At 37.7% G+C, this 16,124-nt stretch overlaps 2 protein-coding genes across 2 annotated transcripts in view; one reads left to right on the top strand and one right to left on the bottom strand.

Annotated features, from left to right (window-relative positions):
• Positions 1-16,124, bottom strand: part of LOC145693511 (protein takeout-like) — a 287,051-nt gene that overhangs the window by 240,767 nt on the left and 30,160 nt on the right. The window lies entirely within an intron of this gene.
• The window catches only part of LOC145693512 (protein takeout-like), an 87,248-nt gene continuing 73,222 nt past the window's right edge, over positions 2,099-16,124 (top strand). Inside the window, exon 1 of the mRNA XM_081769581.1 lies at positions 2,099-2,229. Coding sequence (XP_081625707.1) covers positions 2,132-2,229 — 98 coding nt within the window. The 5' untranslated portion in view covers positions 2,099-2,131. The remainder of the gene's footprint in view (positions 2,230-16,124) is intronic.

Genomic DNA, 16,124 nt, shown 5'->3' with positions numbered 1-16,124 from the left:
AAAAAATCTGGAGACTTCCTCGCACCACTGTTCGTAATACTACCCTTATCAGATCTAAAGTTCAATCAGATCTAAGTTTGGGAAATAAATACAGGCAATAGACGGAGCTAAATCTGGGGAATAAGGATGATCTAGACATTGAAATCCTAGATTATGAAATGCTAATTGTGTTCGCAGGGGTTCGATGGACAGGTCTATTCTCTTAAAGGAACACAACTCCTTTCTTTTCATTTTCCGCGGTGTTGAACTTTGAATTTTTCTTTCAGTTCTGTGAGTAATGTAGAGATTCTGAATTAATTATCTGACCGTTGCGGAGGTAGTCTATGAATACGACTCCATACTTATCCCAGAAGAATGTTGCAAACAGTTTTTCAACCTACTTCTGTGTCTTGAACTTCTTGGGGCGAGGGAGAAATGAGTGCTACTACTCCATTGACTGTTGTTTCGTTTCAGGATCATAGTGGTACAACCATATTTCGTTCATGGTTACTATTCGTGATCGAAATGATCAGCATTACATTCAAATTGGAAGAAGACTTCTCTTAATGCCGTCACTCTTTTATTCTCCTGACAGATTTTTTGGGAACCCCTTGTGTCAAGAACTTGCGCATACCCAAGCCATTCTGAATTATACTACCGACGCGTTCCAAAGAAATGCCCACAATTTCTCACACAAGTTTTACTGAGACGGTAAAAACTGGGGAAGGGGGTTGCAGCCAGACCTCAGACTATAATAAGTACATCGTGAGTTTACTATACACTTTAAAAAGCGTATAAATAATAGTTTAAATTCTTTTTGTCAGTCAAAAACTGGGGTGGCGTAGGAACCCCGGCCCCAGGTTATATCTACCACTGGCTGAAATGCTGCAATTTTCAAGAATAATGTCACAAATTGCATCCATGATTTCGGGAACAGTCACTGGATGTAAAGTCATCCTGGATATAGAGTATAATTTGTTGAGAAACCGCCACGTTTGAACTAAGCCACCACTTCTTCACCACTGTATATAGATAATGGAGGAGCGTCCCGTAGTGTTTCACTGATTTTCTCATTAATCTACTTTGGTGACTATCCTTGGTGGAACAAAAATGTTATAACAGTTGTGATCTGGATGTTCGTGAAATTCGCTGTTTGGGCACACATAATCACTTCAGAGGCCTGAGAAAGCAATAAGAATTTCATTATTAATATGAAAATTTGTTTTCATTATTAATATGAAAATTTGTTGAAAACATGTTTTTCAAAAGTAGTTTCATCTTTCTACCTAGTATCTACACTCTTGGGTTGGATTACGAGATTTTCAGCAGCCCCTCGTAAATTATATAAATATACGTAGCATATAGTACTAGACGAATTTGTTACTTGTAGCAAACGCGAAAGTAATTCAATTTAGATTTCAAAAGTTGCATTGAAAAATATTTCATGTGCAGACATTACTTATTTGTTAGTTACAAATTTTACTTGAAATAAGTTTATCATATAGGCCTATAAAAACAGCAACGAAATACACAATGTAAAGTAAGTCAAACATAATAAATGTCATTTTTGGTGTGGAAAATAGTCGCCCCCCTGAAAATGTATCTGCCCCTCCTTTGCCCCCCTAGGAACTTACAGCTGGCGTCGTCACTGCACAAGAGTGCAGCCCTTAAAAGAGCTTTAATTTGGATTGATAGTACTTACACCATAGCCGATATTTGCATCTCCTAATCTCTCTCTCTCTTCATGTATGTATCCGTCATTCCGAGAAACAAGAATAGTTTTTAGCCCTTTCTTTAAATTGTAATGGGCAGAAATCAACCAATTTCAGTTTTAACGTTGGTCGCTAAAGAGTAAAAACGATAACAGATATCGCTATGTGGTTTTCTGCAATCAGTTAAGCTTGACAAAAGATTTATATTATCTATAGCTTTACGCTAATCTGTGAACTAAAACTGAAAATGGTAGGAATCTTCTGCCATCTCCGGGTTCAATATTAACAGAGAAAATTATCATACAGCACAAACCAAACCTCTTTACGTGGGGTACACGTGATACTGTTACTTATTATTTATTACCTTTGTCCTTTATTATCTTTTATTAGGTTTACCAGAATATGGAATTCCACCATTGGAACCTCTGCAAGTACCAAAGATGGTGATGAACCATGGAGTTGGTCCCGTAGGCCTAGTCCTCACCCTTCTAAATTCGAAACATTATGGTCTTGGCATTGCTAAGTTTAGAAGTGCTAAGTAAGTATAATTTTAAATTATTATTCATAATTTAATTTCATTCATCTTAATATATGATTATAAGTGAAAAGTTATTTAAATGTATTATTTAAGTTTAATGTGAAGTTGAATGCAATATGATCAAAAATAACTTTACTCGTTCTCAACGCTACACTTCGATATTGAATTGTAACACATAAATATTACCTATCTGAATGCAAAAAGAAATTCTCCAAATTTCATTTTATTTATGTATGATTAGAATTGTGCGAATCTTAAGTTTGTCGATTAATCGATGGACATTTACAAATGTAAAAATATTAGTGTTTGTTACTCATATTCAATGGTATTTGTATGTGCAGGTGTATTCAATAATTGAAGATTTTTTTGACCTTATGATATTGTTTTAAATTTTGATGTTATCCATATTTTACATTTAGATATTTTTTAATACTTCGATATGTTTGATGTTTCAATATTTTCGATAATTCGGTATTTCCAATGTTTGGTATTTAGATATTTTTTTATATTTTGATTTTCAACATTCTGACATTTCGATACTTTTCATATTATCTCAATATTATATCGGTATTGACATTCCATTCCCTAATTCTGATATCGTGCAGTCCTCTTCATGATCACATGCGTTTCACGCAGAGAGTATTGGTTACGACGCGGAAATCGTGTTTCTTAAATAAATGAATACATACAATTCTGGTGCTCTAGCGTTTCCAGAAGCCACATCATTTACTAATGTGTAAAAAGTAATACATATTTTAGTGCGTTAGGCGTGGCCATTGGTGTTTTTTTTTTAATCTGCAGAAATTCGAGCGAAGCTATAGGTATGTAGAAATACATTGTACATGAAAATGAGCTTTGTCATAAAAAGAAGAAAATAATTCGGATTAATAATAAACCGTTTGTGAACAATGGTTTTGGGAAATGAAGTGAAAATTAGAAAATGGTATTTGGTGGAGCAATTCGGTGTTATTGCCTTATTAACAAAAGTACACAGAAATACATTAAAAATATTTTATTTCACAGCTTAAAAATACGGAAGACTATTTCATGAATCTTGCTTTTATGGAGTTCACTGGAATGGAGTGAATTTGAATTTAGAGTCGCGTCCCTTCTCAACAATGAAGCAATATGAGCTTTGGATCTACCGCTTAATGTGAGATCCTAACCAGATGTGCTCCCGCAGGGATTCGAACCCGTGTCTCACACGCCAAGGGCACATATGCTACTCACATAGCCACAAGGGAGCTCACTTTTGGAATGTAGAACACCGCAATGCATAATCTGAATGTGTCTCAAAAGATGGACAGTTTAAATTCCTATCTGCTTAGAGATTAGGAACAGCAAAACACACACACACACACATACACAAAAAGAAAGAAAGAAAGAAAAGAAATCTCTCCACTCACATGTAAACACACACATCCTTTAAATAGAGAAAATATCTGGGAAAGAATCTAAACCAATCAAAGTTCACTATTCATTGAATTTTAATGGAGTTCATCTGAACAATATACTCTTTGATTTCAATAATAGCTTCTGAAAAATCTACTCTTTGATTTCTTCAATAGCTTCTGAACAATCTACTCTTTGATTTCAATAATAGCTTTTGAACAATCTACTCTTTGATTTCAATAATAGCATCTGAACAATCTACTCTTCGATTTCAATAGTAGCTTCTGAACAATCTACTCTTTGATTTCAATAATAGCTTTTGAACAATCTACTCTTTGATTTCAATAATAGCATCTGAACAATCTACTCTTCGATTTCAATAGTAGCTTCTGAACAATCTACTCTTTGATTTCAATAATAGCTTTTGAACAATCTACTCTTTGATTTCAATAATAGCTTCAAATTTTATTCCAGCATAAAATTTTAAAAGCAAATGACTAATTAGCATTTGACTAAGACTAAATTCCTTAGGTTATGAGTAAAAGTTATTATGGATATTTTGGGAACTGATTCTCTTGCACACGAGATGACCCTTGTGGTCATATGGTTAGGGTATGGGCTGGAACTCGATTCCCAGCGGATGCTCATGTGGTTCGGATCCCTCGTTAAGCTGTAAATCCACGTATCAGCTGCTGAAAGGGACGCTAATCTCAAATCAAAATCAAACATATACTTGAATCGAATGATTTTGTATATACATTTTAATGATTATTACAAATGTGTTGTTTTAAAGTTATGATTTTATACTTTAAATATTAATTCAATATCCTGTATTCAATTCCTTACTCCTAGCTCCCTTAACCTTAAAATAATACATGATTCCAGTATGTGAACTTACATGTTTCAATTTCTAACAATATTGTATAAGACTGACAAGTGAGAACAATTCATTAAACATTTTTGAAATATGATACATATACAGGGTGCATCAACTATTCGAGGTCATAGGTCATCTTTGTTATGAGCTAAGATACGAAGAAATAGACAAAGAGGAGAATTGTTGGAAATAGGTAGTTTTCGATCTGAAATTGTGGAAATTTCCCGAATCGCATCAGCCGTCTTGGGTTCCACATTGCGAAAGCATGTTAAATAAGAAACGTCGTTTCTAATTGAGCAGGCCCTGACCATTCAACCATACAACATTGTTGGAAAACGGATTCGAGATTTCCTCACATAACAATGTGCACTTTCCCTGTGTCATTTCTACGTGTCCTCGCGTCCCGTTCTCACGATCTGCTGAAATGAAAACGTTCCTTTTTCATTTAATATATGACGACTTACCAGTGTGGAGCCAAAACAGTTGGTGCAAATGTGAAAATTCTACTATTTCAGACTGAAAGCACCTGTTTGCAACAACTTAGACTTGCCACTCTTGAATGAAAAAAGGCTAGTGTAAAAATAAATTGTTACCTAGGAAAGCACACTTACAATACCTTGAAAATTAGAACTGACGCATGCCTACGTTTCAAGGCTGTAAGGCCTTACCATGGTTTCGCAAGCCCTTTCTAAGCTTGTTAGTCCTCAATTGCATCTTGCTCTAGACTCGACGCTCCTAGGTAATCAGTGTTACCAACAATCTCTAAATAAAATAGGCTAGATGGACTTCCGAAATAAGCTTTTTTACGCAAAAGTGGCTAGATTTTGAACTGCTAACCTATAACCCACATTGTAGATTTTAAACCCCGTTTTGTGTGTAGGATTATAAGTGAGTTATAGTAAAAATTGATATGTTGAATTTTATTCGCTAAAGACTAACAAGCAACTTATTTGGCTTTAAATCACAACAAAATCTATCAACAACTCATCTGGTTTGTAAAAGTCAACAGCCACATTATCAGTTGAAGGTCCGCAGTGGCTGCGTGGTAGAATGTTCACCTCTGGTGCATGGGATCCCTGGTTCGATCCTAGCTCGCGCCGAGTAAACTTTGTGGTGGACAAACGCCGCGTGCGTGGGTTTCCTCGGGGTTCTCCCGTTTCCTCCCACTTTCTTCATTCCACCATTTTATTCATTTCTCATCATCATCGTCTCCTTTAGCCTAGCCGGCATAACGTGGGACGTAAAACTCAAAGATTTCATTTAATTTTCATTTTTTAAATCATTGAATTGAAATAAGTCATCATAGATGACTTCGTAGCTAGCCGAGTCGCTGGAACTGGATGCACCATCGTTAGATTTTGGATTGGTTGTGTTTGTGTAAACTGCCATTGTCCCAATTTCTCAGTAGTACTACTTTTGTCAGATCATTGTCCTTACAAATACTTCGTATTTCTCCATACATCCACCCACATGAATCATCATGATTGCATTGAGAGTTTTCAAGCTAGTTAGACATTATATTTGTTTCCTCTAAATAAAGACAATATCTGTGACTTGAAGAACCGAACAGTTTACTAAATTTGTATCAGGAAACGTTCATTCTTGTAATGAAATGAAAAAATTAAAATAATTAAAGAGTAGCAAATAACGGGGCCGCTACGGGAACGACATCAAAATTCTTTCTGACATGTGTGAGTGGATAAGTATTATTAAGTAGTTGTAAATCTATGGTTGCAGAGAGAGAAGAAGAATGAAAAATAAATGTTTGTTGCGTAATAAAACACCCTCTTTCCAGAGATATCAATTAATACAATAATATAGGTGCATTTCGCCAGAACCCCCCCACCTTGGAGTTTCGAAACAAAACCTATGCCAATCGTTTGTGCTACGTTTGTGCCGGAATGTACCACAAAAATTTTCGTTTGTACTACTTCCGGTACATTCCGGAACAACGTAGCACAAACGATTGGCATAGGATTTTGTTTCGAAATTCCAAGGAAGGGGTTGCCGCTTTCCCAGCCCTCACATTAAAACACTTATAACTTCGTACCGGAAGTGGTACAAACGAAAATTTTTGCGGTACATTCCGGCCCAAACGTAGCACAAACGATTGCCATAGATTTTGTTTCGAAATTCCAAGTTTGGAGGCTGTCGTTTCTCCAGCCCCCCACTTTAAACCCTTATAACTTCGAACCGGAAGTGGTACAAATGAAACTTTTTGTGGTACATTCCGGCACAAACATAGCACAAACGATTGCCATAGGTTTTTGTTTCGAAATTCCAAGGTTGGAGTCTGCCATTTCTCCAGCTCCCCACTTTAAAACCCTTATAACTTCGTACCGGAAGTGGTACAAACGAAAATTTTTGCGGTATATTCCGGCACAAACGTAGCACAAGCGATTGACATAGGTTTTGTTTCGAAATTCCAAGGTAGGGGATTGCCCTTTCCCCAGCCCCTCCACTTTAAAACTCTTACAACTTCGTACCGGAAGTGGTACAAACGAAAATTTTTGCTCTGCATTCCGGCACCAACGATTGGCATAGGTTTTGTTTTGAAATTTCTAGGTGGGCGGATGCCGTTTCCCCAGCCCCCAACTTTAAATACCTTATAACTTCGTACCGGAAATGGTACAAACGAAAATTTTTGCGGTACATTCCGGCACAAACCTACCACAAACGATTGGCGTAGGTTTTGTTTCGAAATTCCAAGGTTGGAGTCTGCCATTCTCCAGGTCTCGAATTTAAAACTCTTATAACTTCGTACCGGAAGTGGTACAAACGAAATGTTTTGTGGTACATTCCGGCACAAGCGTAGCACAAGCGATTGATATAGGTTTCGTTTCGAAATTCTAAGGTAGGGGATTGCCATTTCCCCAGCCCTTCCACTTTAAAACTCTTACAACTTCGTACCGGAAGTGGTACAAACGTAAATTTTTGCGGTACATTCCGTCCCAAACGTAGCACTAACGTTTATCATAGTTTTCGTTTCGAAATTCCAAGGTAAAGGATTGCCCTTTTCCCAGCCCTTCCACTTTAAAACTCTTACAACTTCGTACCGGAAGTGGTACAAACGAAAATTTTCCACGTATATTCCGGCAAAAAAGTAGCACAAACGATTGCCATAAATTTCGTTTTGAAATTCCATGGTGGGGGGCTGCCGTTTCCCCAGCCCTCCCACTTTAAAACCCTTATAACTTCGTACCGGAAGTGGTACAAACGAAATTTTTTGCGGTACATTCCGGCTCAAACGTAGAACAAACGATTGGAATAGGTTTTGTTTCGAAATTCAAAGGAAGGGGTTGCCGTTTCCCCAGCCCCCACATTAAAACTCTTACAACTTCGTACCGGAAGTGGTACAAACGAAAGTCTTTGCGATACATTCCGGCACAAACGTAACACAAACGATTGGCATAAGATTTGTTTTGAAAATCCTAGGTGGGGGGGGGCAGCCGTTTCTCCAGCCCCCACTTAAAATCACTTATAACTTCGTACCGGAAGTGGTATAAACCAAAATTTTTGCGGTACATTCCGGCACAAGCGTAGCACAAACGATTGCCATAGGTTTTGTTTCGAAATTCCAATATAGGGGGTTGCCGTTTTCCCAGACCCCACATTAAAACTCTTATAACTTCGTACCGGAAGTGGTAGAAACGAAAATTTTTGCGGTACATTCCGGCACAAACGTTTGCCATAGGTTTCGTTTCGAAATTCTAAGGTAGGGGATTGCATTTTTCCCAGCCCCCACTTTGAAACCCTTACAACTTCGTACCGGAAGTAGTACAAACGAAAATTTTTGTGGTACATCCGGCACAAACGTAGCACAAACGATTGCCATAGGTTTCGTTTTGAAATTCCAAGGTGTGGGGCTGCCGTTTCTCCTGCCCCCCACTTTAAAACTCTTACAACTTCGTACCGGAAGTGGTACAAACGAAAATTTTTGTGGTACATTCCGGCACAAAGGTGGCACAAACGATTGCTATTGGTTTCGTTTTGAAATTCCTAGGTGGGGGGCTGCCGTTTCCCCAGCCCTCCCACTTTAAAACACTTATAATTTCGTACCGGAAGTAGTAGAAACGAAAATTTTTGCTGTACATTCCGGCACAAACGTAGCGCAAACGATTGGCATAGGTTTGGTTTCGAAATTCCAAGGAAGGGGTTGGCGTTTCCCTAGCCCCCACATTAAAACTCTTATAAATCCCTTATAACTTCGTACCGGAAGTGGTACAAACGAAAATTTTTGCGGTACATTCCGGCACAAACGTAGCACAAACGATTGGCATAGGTTTTGTTTTGAAATTCCTAGGTGGGGGGGCTGCCGTTTCCCCAGCCTCCCACTTTAAATCCCTTATAACTTCGTACCGGAAGTGGTACAAACGAAAATTTTTGCGATACATTCCGGCACAAACGTAGCACAAACGATTGCCATAGGTTTCGTTTTGAAATTCCAAGGTGGGGGGGCTGCCGTTTCCCCAGCCCCCCACTTTAAAACCCTTATAACTTCGTACCGGAAGTGGTACAAACGAAAATTTTATTGGTACATTCCGGCACAAACGTAGCACAAACGATTGGCATAGGTTTTGTTTCGAAATTCCAAGTTTGGAGGCTGCCGTTTCTCCAGCCCCTACTTAAAAACCCTTATAACTTGGAACCGGAAGTGGTACAAAGGAAAATTTTTGTGGTACATTCCGGCACAAGCGTAGCACAAACGATTAGCATAGGTTTTGTTTCGAAATTCCAAGGAAGGGGTTGCCGTTTCCCCAGCCCCCACATTAAAACTCTTACAACTTCGTACCGGAAGTGGCACAAACGAAAGTTTTTTCGGTACATTCCGGCTCAAACGTAGAAAAACGATTGGCATAGGTTTTGTTTCGAAATTCCAAGGTAGGGGATTGCCATTTCCCCAGCCCCTCCACTTTAAAACTCTTACAACTTCGTACCGGAAGTGGTACAAACGAAAATTTTGGCGGTACATTCCGGCACAAACGTAGCACAAACGATTGGCATAGGTTTTTTTTTGAAATTCTTAGGTGGGGGGCTGCCGTTTCCCCAGCCCCCCCACTTTAAATCCCTTATAACTTCGTACCGGAAGTGGTACAAACGAAAATTTTTGCGGTACATTCCGGCACAAACGTAGCACAAACGATTGGCATAGGTTTTGTTTCGAAATTCAAAGTTTGGAGGCTGCCGTTTCTCCAGCCCCCCACTTTAGAACCCTTATAACTTCGTACCGGAAGTGGTACAAACGAAAATTTTTGCGGTACATTCCGAAACAAACGATTGCCATAGGTTTCGTTTTGAAACTCCAAGGTGGGGGGGCTGCCGTTTCCCCAGCCCCCCACTTTAAAACCCTTATAACTTCGTACCGGAAGTGGTACAAACGAAAATTTTATTGGTACATTCCGGCACAAACGATTGGCATAGGTTTTGTTTCGAAGTTCCACGTTTGGAGGTTTCCGTTTCTCCAGCCCCCCCACTTTAAAACCCTTATAACTTCGAACCGGAAGTGGTACAAATGAAACTTTTTGCGGTACATTCCGGCACAAACGTAGCACAAACGAATGGCATAGGTTTGTTTCGAAGTTCCAAGTTTGGAGGTTTCCGTTTCTAAAGCTCCCCACTTTAAAACTTTTATAACTTCGTACCGGAAGTGGTACAAACGAAAATTTTTGCGGTACATTCCGGCACAAACGTAGCACAAACGATTGGAATAAGTTTTGTTTTGAAATTCCTATGTGGGGGGGGGGGCTGCCGTTTCTCCAGACCTCCACTTTAAAACCCTTATAACTTCGTACCGGAAGTGGTACAAACGAAAATTTTTGTGGTACATTCCGGCACAAACGTAGCACAAACGATTGGCATAGGTTTCGTTTCGAAACTCCAAGGTGGGGGGGCTGGCGAAATGCACCTCAATAATATAAAATGACAAATAGGCTAATTTTTAAAAATTGCACTTTATTTTCAAAGAAAAAGTATTTTTAGAATTAATTTAACGGCTTATTAAAAAAAAGGAAAAATAGCGAGTTTCATAAAACAAGCTATATTTATGGCTTTAAGCATTTCGTAGATTTGTATGACTAAACGCCTCTCCAAATTCTAGATTTAGCCAAAAAATAGGCAAAAGTGGCATCACTGCAGGCAGGGCGGATCCAGGACGGACTTCTGGGGGGGGGGTCGGTGGGTTGTAATACTGCCACTTAGAGCTACTTTTAAGAGTTCCAAACTCTGGGATGAGTTTTGTTTTTATATAAAATAAGAAAAAGATTCCTCTTCTGAGGGGGGGGGTGAGATCGCCCCGATCACCCCCTGAATCCGCCCGACTGTAGGTAATATAAGGCTGGCCTTGAAGTTCCTTGAAATTGACACACCTGTCATAAGTCTTCTTAAAAGTCTGTAGACCTTACTTAGGCTAAAGCAAATTTACTAGTTCCTCGAATGCACATTGCATCAAACTAGTCAATAATACTATATGCACCACTTGAAAGAGTTTCTTTTGCAAATCTGCCCTGTCAGCATTGGCCTATTTTCCCAAACTTTTATTACATACAGTATTTAAAAGAACACTTGTAGAAAGCAACTAGTTTCCAACTCTCCTGTTCAAGGTGCCACATAAACATCTTGGAAGAGTACTGAAACTCTTTCTAATCTATTGAAATAATATTTAATATGGGTCTATTCAAAATAAATTGCAAGAATATAATTGAAATTGTAATAACTTAATTTGACTGCTCATATGTACGACCTAAATACATGTGATACAGTAAATCATTGTGAATTTATGTAAAAAGATTTAGTTAACATATCTGTACGAAATTCCAGAATAAACAGTTCTAAAAGTGCGTACAATTTAGCATTTGACTCTAACAAAGCAGTGTTGCCAGATCAATCAGTTGGAATAGCAGGAGATTCGAAGATAAAAAACAGGAGAAAGTAGTAGACACTTACAATGGTGGCGTTTGAATGTAAATCCGGGGGAGGGGGAATAAAAATTGCCATTATTAAGGGGGCAGTAGTCAAAACAAGCAGTCCAGAATTCATTTCCGATTAACTACGTTGAGCAAATAAAAGGGAAAGTCCCGATTTATATTAATATTATTTGATACACACGTGTGTGAAGTAAAACGTAGTGAAGAGCAAAGTGGAGTGGGAAAATGCCATTTCATGCACGTAGCGATAACGTAGCTATATGGTACGGTCACACGTGATCGTGGCGTAAGACGATTTCTTGCTGACGATCGTGGAGAAATGATCCAAGCCACTCTTCCAACCCAAGTCCCAATCTAAACAACACTTACTTGTAAATCTTACAGAAAGTCAGAATATAGACGAATCTTATAGAAAATGACGTACAGTTGTATTCTTTGGATTCATATTATATACAATAAAGCTCTATAACTATATGTTTTACAGAGCTTTGTGCACTATAACAGAGAAATTTCGTCTTTTTATGTGAGGAAACATTGAAAATTCAATATTAATAATAATATATTTCTTCAACTCCTCGAAGTAAGGAAAAAGCAGGAGATTGTTCACTTTTCATTTTCTTTCGCAGTAGATCAGTAGAACGTAGAAAAAGCAGGAGATCTCCTGCAAAATCAGTAGATCTGGCAACACTGTAACAAAGAGAAAAAGCACCCTATTTGTAAAAAAGCAACTTTTCACTGGAATTACAGGGAAGAGACAATCTATTTACAATTCTTACAGTGGATATACAGTATATCTTTTTGTATACACCCAATTCAGGTGTATTCGTAATGAGTGAAATTAAACATAATTAAATCTGTTAGTTTTACGTGGCCGCAAGTAACACTTATTTCAAGTCTTCCCAGGCTAATGATATTTTAGTAGCTAAGAGTAATATTTTTATATTATAGGCAAGCGGAAAGGAAATAATCAGCTGGCATGGTGTCATATTAATACTGTAGTGTAATCTAGTATCCATCAAAAGTTTCAAATGTCCTGAACTAAAGTATTCCATTATATGAGTAAGAAATAACGCGATAAACTACCTGTTGATTAGATTGGAATGAGCATAGAGGCTGAAAGGGTTAAGGTAGGTTTTTTTTTTTTTTCAAATAAAAAGAAACTTATCCATGACTGCACTTGAAGCATTAAAAAAAAAAAAAGAAAGAAAGAAAGAAAGAAAGAAATTTTCTCCGTGGCCGGGCCTTGATGCTCACGCTCAAAATTGAAGCCTAAATTAATTATTAACCAATGGGTGAGCACATTGCATTAATTGCGCCAATAATTCATTGAGGAAGTTCCGGCAAAATTCATTGACAGCGGTAACACGTGCATGATTTATTTTACATACAATTCTTGTGCGAAAAGATACATTGTATCGCAGTCAAAGAATTTGTTTCGCAGAAATGCAATAAACAAAACGTCGCACCTCTATTTTTATAGTATGTTTTTCCTTCTATGAAGCTATGAAGACGGGTGCGCAAATCACGAACCACGTAAAAAAAAAAAAAAAAAAAAAAAAAAAAACAGAGTCACGATTTTCCTACAGATTTTGTACGTTAATTAATTGCTTCATTATTTTTAAAAAAAACTATGTGTTGGGTACGGAAGAGATCTTTAAAAGGTATCTGTTCACATCTATAATCCAACAAGAATGTTTTCATCGCCAGACGTGTTGGGCCGCGATACGACAAATACAATGCAACAAACTATCACACAGCCAAATGAGGAAAGTAATAGCTAGGAATGATTCATTCTCGGCCAACTATTGTAAATAGATGTCAATTTAGTGTTGTGTTAATTTATTATTACTTTCTGCAATTTCAGCGTCTCAAGCATCATGTAATTTCTATCAGGTTATCTCTTGATAAATAACCCCTTTCCCGCTGGTCTAAAGGCTAGCACTGCCTCGTTTTTCGTGTATATAATCCCACATTTGAGTGCCGATGGGGAGCATTGGACTCAGAACGGTAGTCATGGTTCTAGATTAAGCCGTATGTTTTAGCACAGCGTTTCTCAACCGGTGTGTCGCAAATACATGTCAGGTGTGTCGCGAGATTTCCCATAGTTCGTTCAAGCATGGATATGAGTGCAAAAATAGCCAGGGACAAATATGTCACTAGTTTTAAGCTTGATGTCTTCTTATATTTCTGATGTCCCACGGTTATGCCGGCTAGGCTAAAGGAGACAGTGGTGATTAGAAATGAAGTAAATGATGGAATGAGGAAAATAGGAGGAAACGGGAGAATCCCGAGAAATCCCGCGCACACGGTGTTTGTTCTCCAAAGAGTTCATTTGGTGCGAGCTGGGATCAAATCAAGGACTCAATGCACAAGGGGTAAACCCTCTACTACTGAGCCACCGTGGCCTCTTGTGAGATTTGTATCTCATAGTTGTTCCATAATAAAAAAAAAGTTTATTGTATATATTTTTATGCGTTTGCTTTTTTGGATCTAGGAAAAAAGTCACTTGCAGGGATGTCTCGAAAATTTTAAACGTACTTTGGTGTACCCCAAAGGTAGAAAGGTTGAAAAACGCTGTTCTAGCATAACCTTAGTAATTTCAAGGGAGTTTAAACTTAGAAAAAAGAAAATAAAAGCAATCTAAGAAAGAATAACATCACCGAACCTTGGATAATTACTTACCGGTATATCGAATGAAACAGGCCCGTATCCACGGGGGGAAAAAGGGGGCCGCCCCCCCTAAACTTTGGCTGGCCCCCACAAAATTTTACGGTAGGCTTGCAAATGAACTATAATATGGTGATGAAGTATGATTGGGTCGCCCCCCTTCCCTAAATTTTCGGGCTGGTTACGGGCCTGGAATGAAATAATAAACAAAATATATATTAGACATACCGTTTTATAACTAGAGACAAGCTACCGAAATATAAACTAAATTTATTTATTTATTTATTTTCTAGCTCGAAAATTATGAGATTTGGCTAAGAGATTTCAAAAAAACAATCTGACGAAGCTAATACATTCAATAGAGGAAATTGATCTAAAGTTTGTCAATACTAAAATGATCTAGGATAATATACAATTTGAAGTTTACACCCGTATTAACACAATAAATGAAGCAAACAGGAATCTTGGGTTTGTTCTAAAAAAATTATTAGATATTTAGTAAACCAACCACCCTTCAGAAAGCGTGCCAAGCTTATGTTCGCTAAGACTTTGATTTTGTAAACCATACGCAAATACTAACTTCCTCAAAATAGAAAAAGTTCAGTCCAGATTTCTGGGGTGTACTACACACAAACAATATATTTTTTTTCATAGAACTGAAAACTATTATTTTATTTATTTATCTGTAATTTTGAAAAAAAAATAATACTTAAGCAAAAAAATAGTTATATGACATGTTATTCTTATACAAATTGTTTAAGAAGAAACTAGACTGTAATAAAATATTGTCACAAAATCATGGACGGATGAGAACTTTTGTTGTTGAAAATTGTTTAAAAAGTCATTTGGAAACTCTACTGGGCTTGAAGAACTTCTTGAAGAACTTCAAAACTTCTATGAACAGCAAAGAACCCAAGTCACTTTTACTGTACATGGTATTTTATTCCAGTTTAGAGTGAACTATTTGAACTTTACATTCACCAAGGAAAATCTATGCCTATCTGGGAGAAAGGAGTACAAGAACTTCATATAAATATAGTACCTCTAACCGGACCGAGATAGGTACTAACGAACGATTTCCAAGCATTACACAATAGAGATTATCCACGTTTCACGTAGTCGGAGATCGATATTACTATTTGCTACTAAATACTTCGTCAGAAGTCTTGTGTTGTCACTTCGACACTCTGCGAATGTTTGCCAATCCTTAGACTGTTTATTTCGAACCTACCAGATATGACAATCATTTCTAAAATCACTGCAAAGACTTTTACTATGTGAAATTAGCTCTCTCAACATGAAGCATTTGAACTTGTTCTAATGTGCACCTGTTACCTCTATTATAAAATAGATCTCTGTTGGTTGTTCAACATCATCTCAGGATATTGGATCAAGACAAAAATACCCGTGGTCTGGAGTCAAATCGAGAATATATAACGATATTTTACCATCCTTTTTATTTGTTAGTATGCATTATTGTAAAACCTAGAAATACAGGTAGAAAACCTATCTCAGACCGTCATCACGGGACTATAGATCGGAATAATGTACGTGCATGTTCCTTTCAGTTCAATAGAGAGAAAACATAGCTCAGATGCATTCACGAGCTTGAGTAACTAGCCGAGGTCATTCAAGGCAGTCTCAGGACTCACAATTACGAGTTCATTTCACTGTTCGACAACATATTTTTTTCTGATACTTGGAAATGTGTGTCTTATGTAATTTGGTATGCAAAATCTGAATATGACATCAGAAATTGGGTTTTAGGGCTAGTTGTCGGGTTATGGCAATAAAAGTCGAACGTCAATAAGGCGCCTGGAGCGACCGATCTACATTTGTTCGTTTGTTTGTCTTCCACGCTGCAGGACGCACTTTTCAGATTTTTAACTTAACATCTTGAGGGTAGTCTTGCGAGACACACGAAATTGGCTGTGTAGGTTTTTGTAGTGATCCGAGGGAAAATTGCAAAATGGCGACCAGTTGCCTTCCAGGTACTCGTTCTCCAGTCATTTAAAATCAAGCTCATCTCAATGACT

Source organism: Thermobia domestica, chromosome 8, assembly GCF_964235325.1.
Source record: "Thermobia domestica chromosome 8, izTheDome1.hap1.1, whole genome shotgun sequence".
In the NCBI taxonomy this organism is placed as follows: domain Eukaryota; kingdom Metazoa; phylum Arthropoda; class Insecta; order Zygentoma; family Lepismatidae; genus Thermobia; species Thermobia domestica.
Note: the sequence above shows the minus strand (reverse complement) of the source record. Positions and strands in the feature narration are given on the sequence as shown.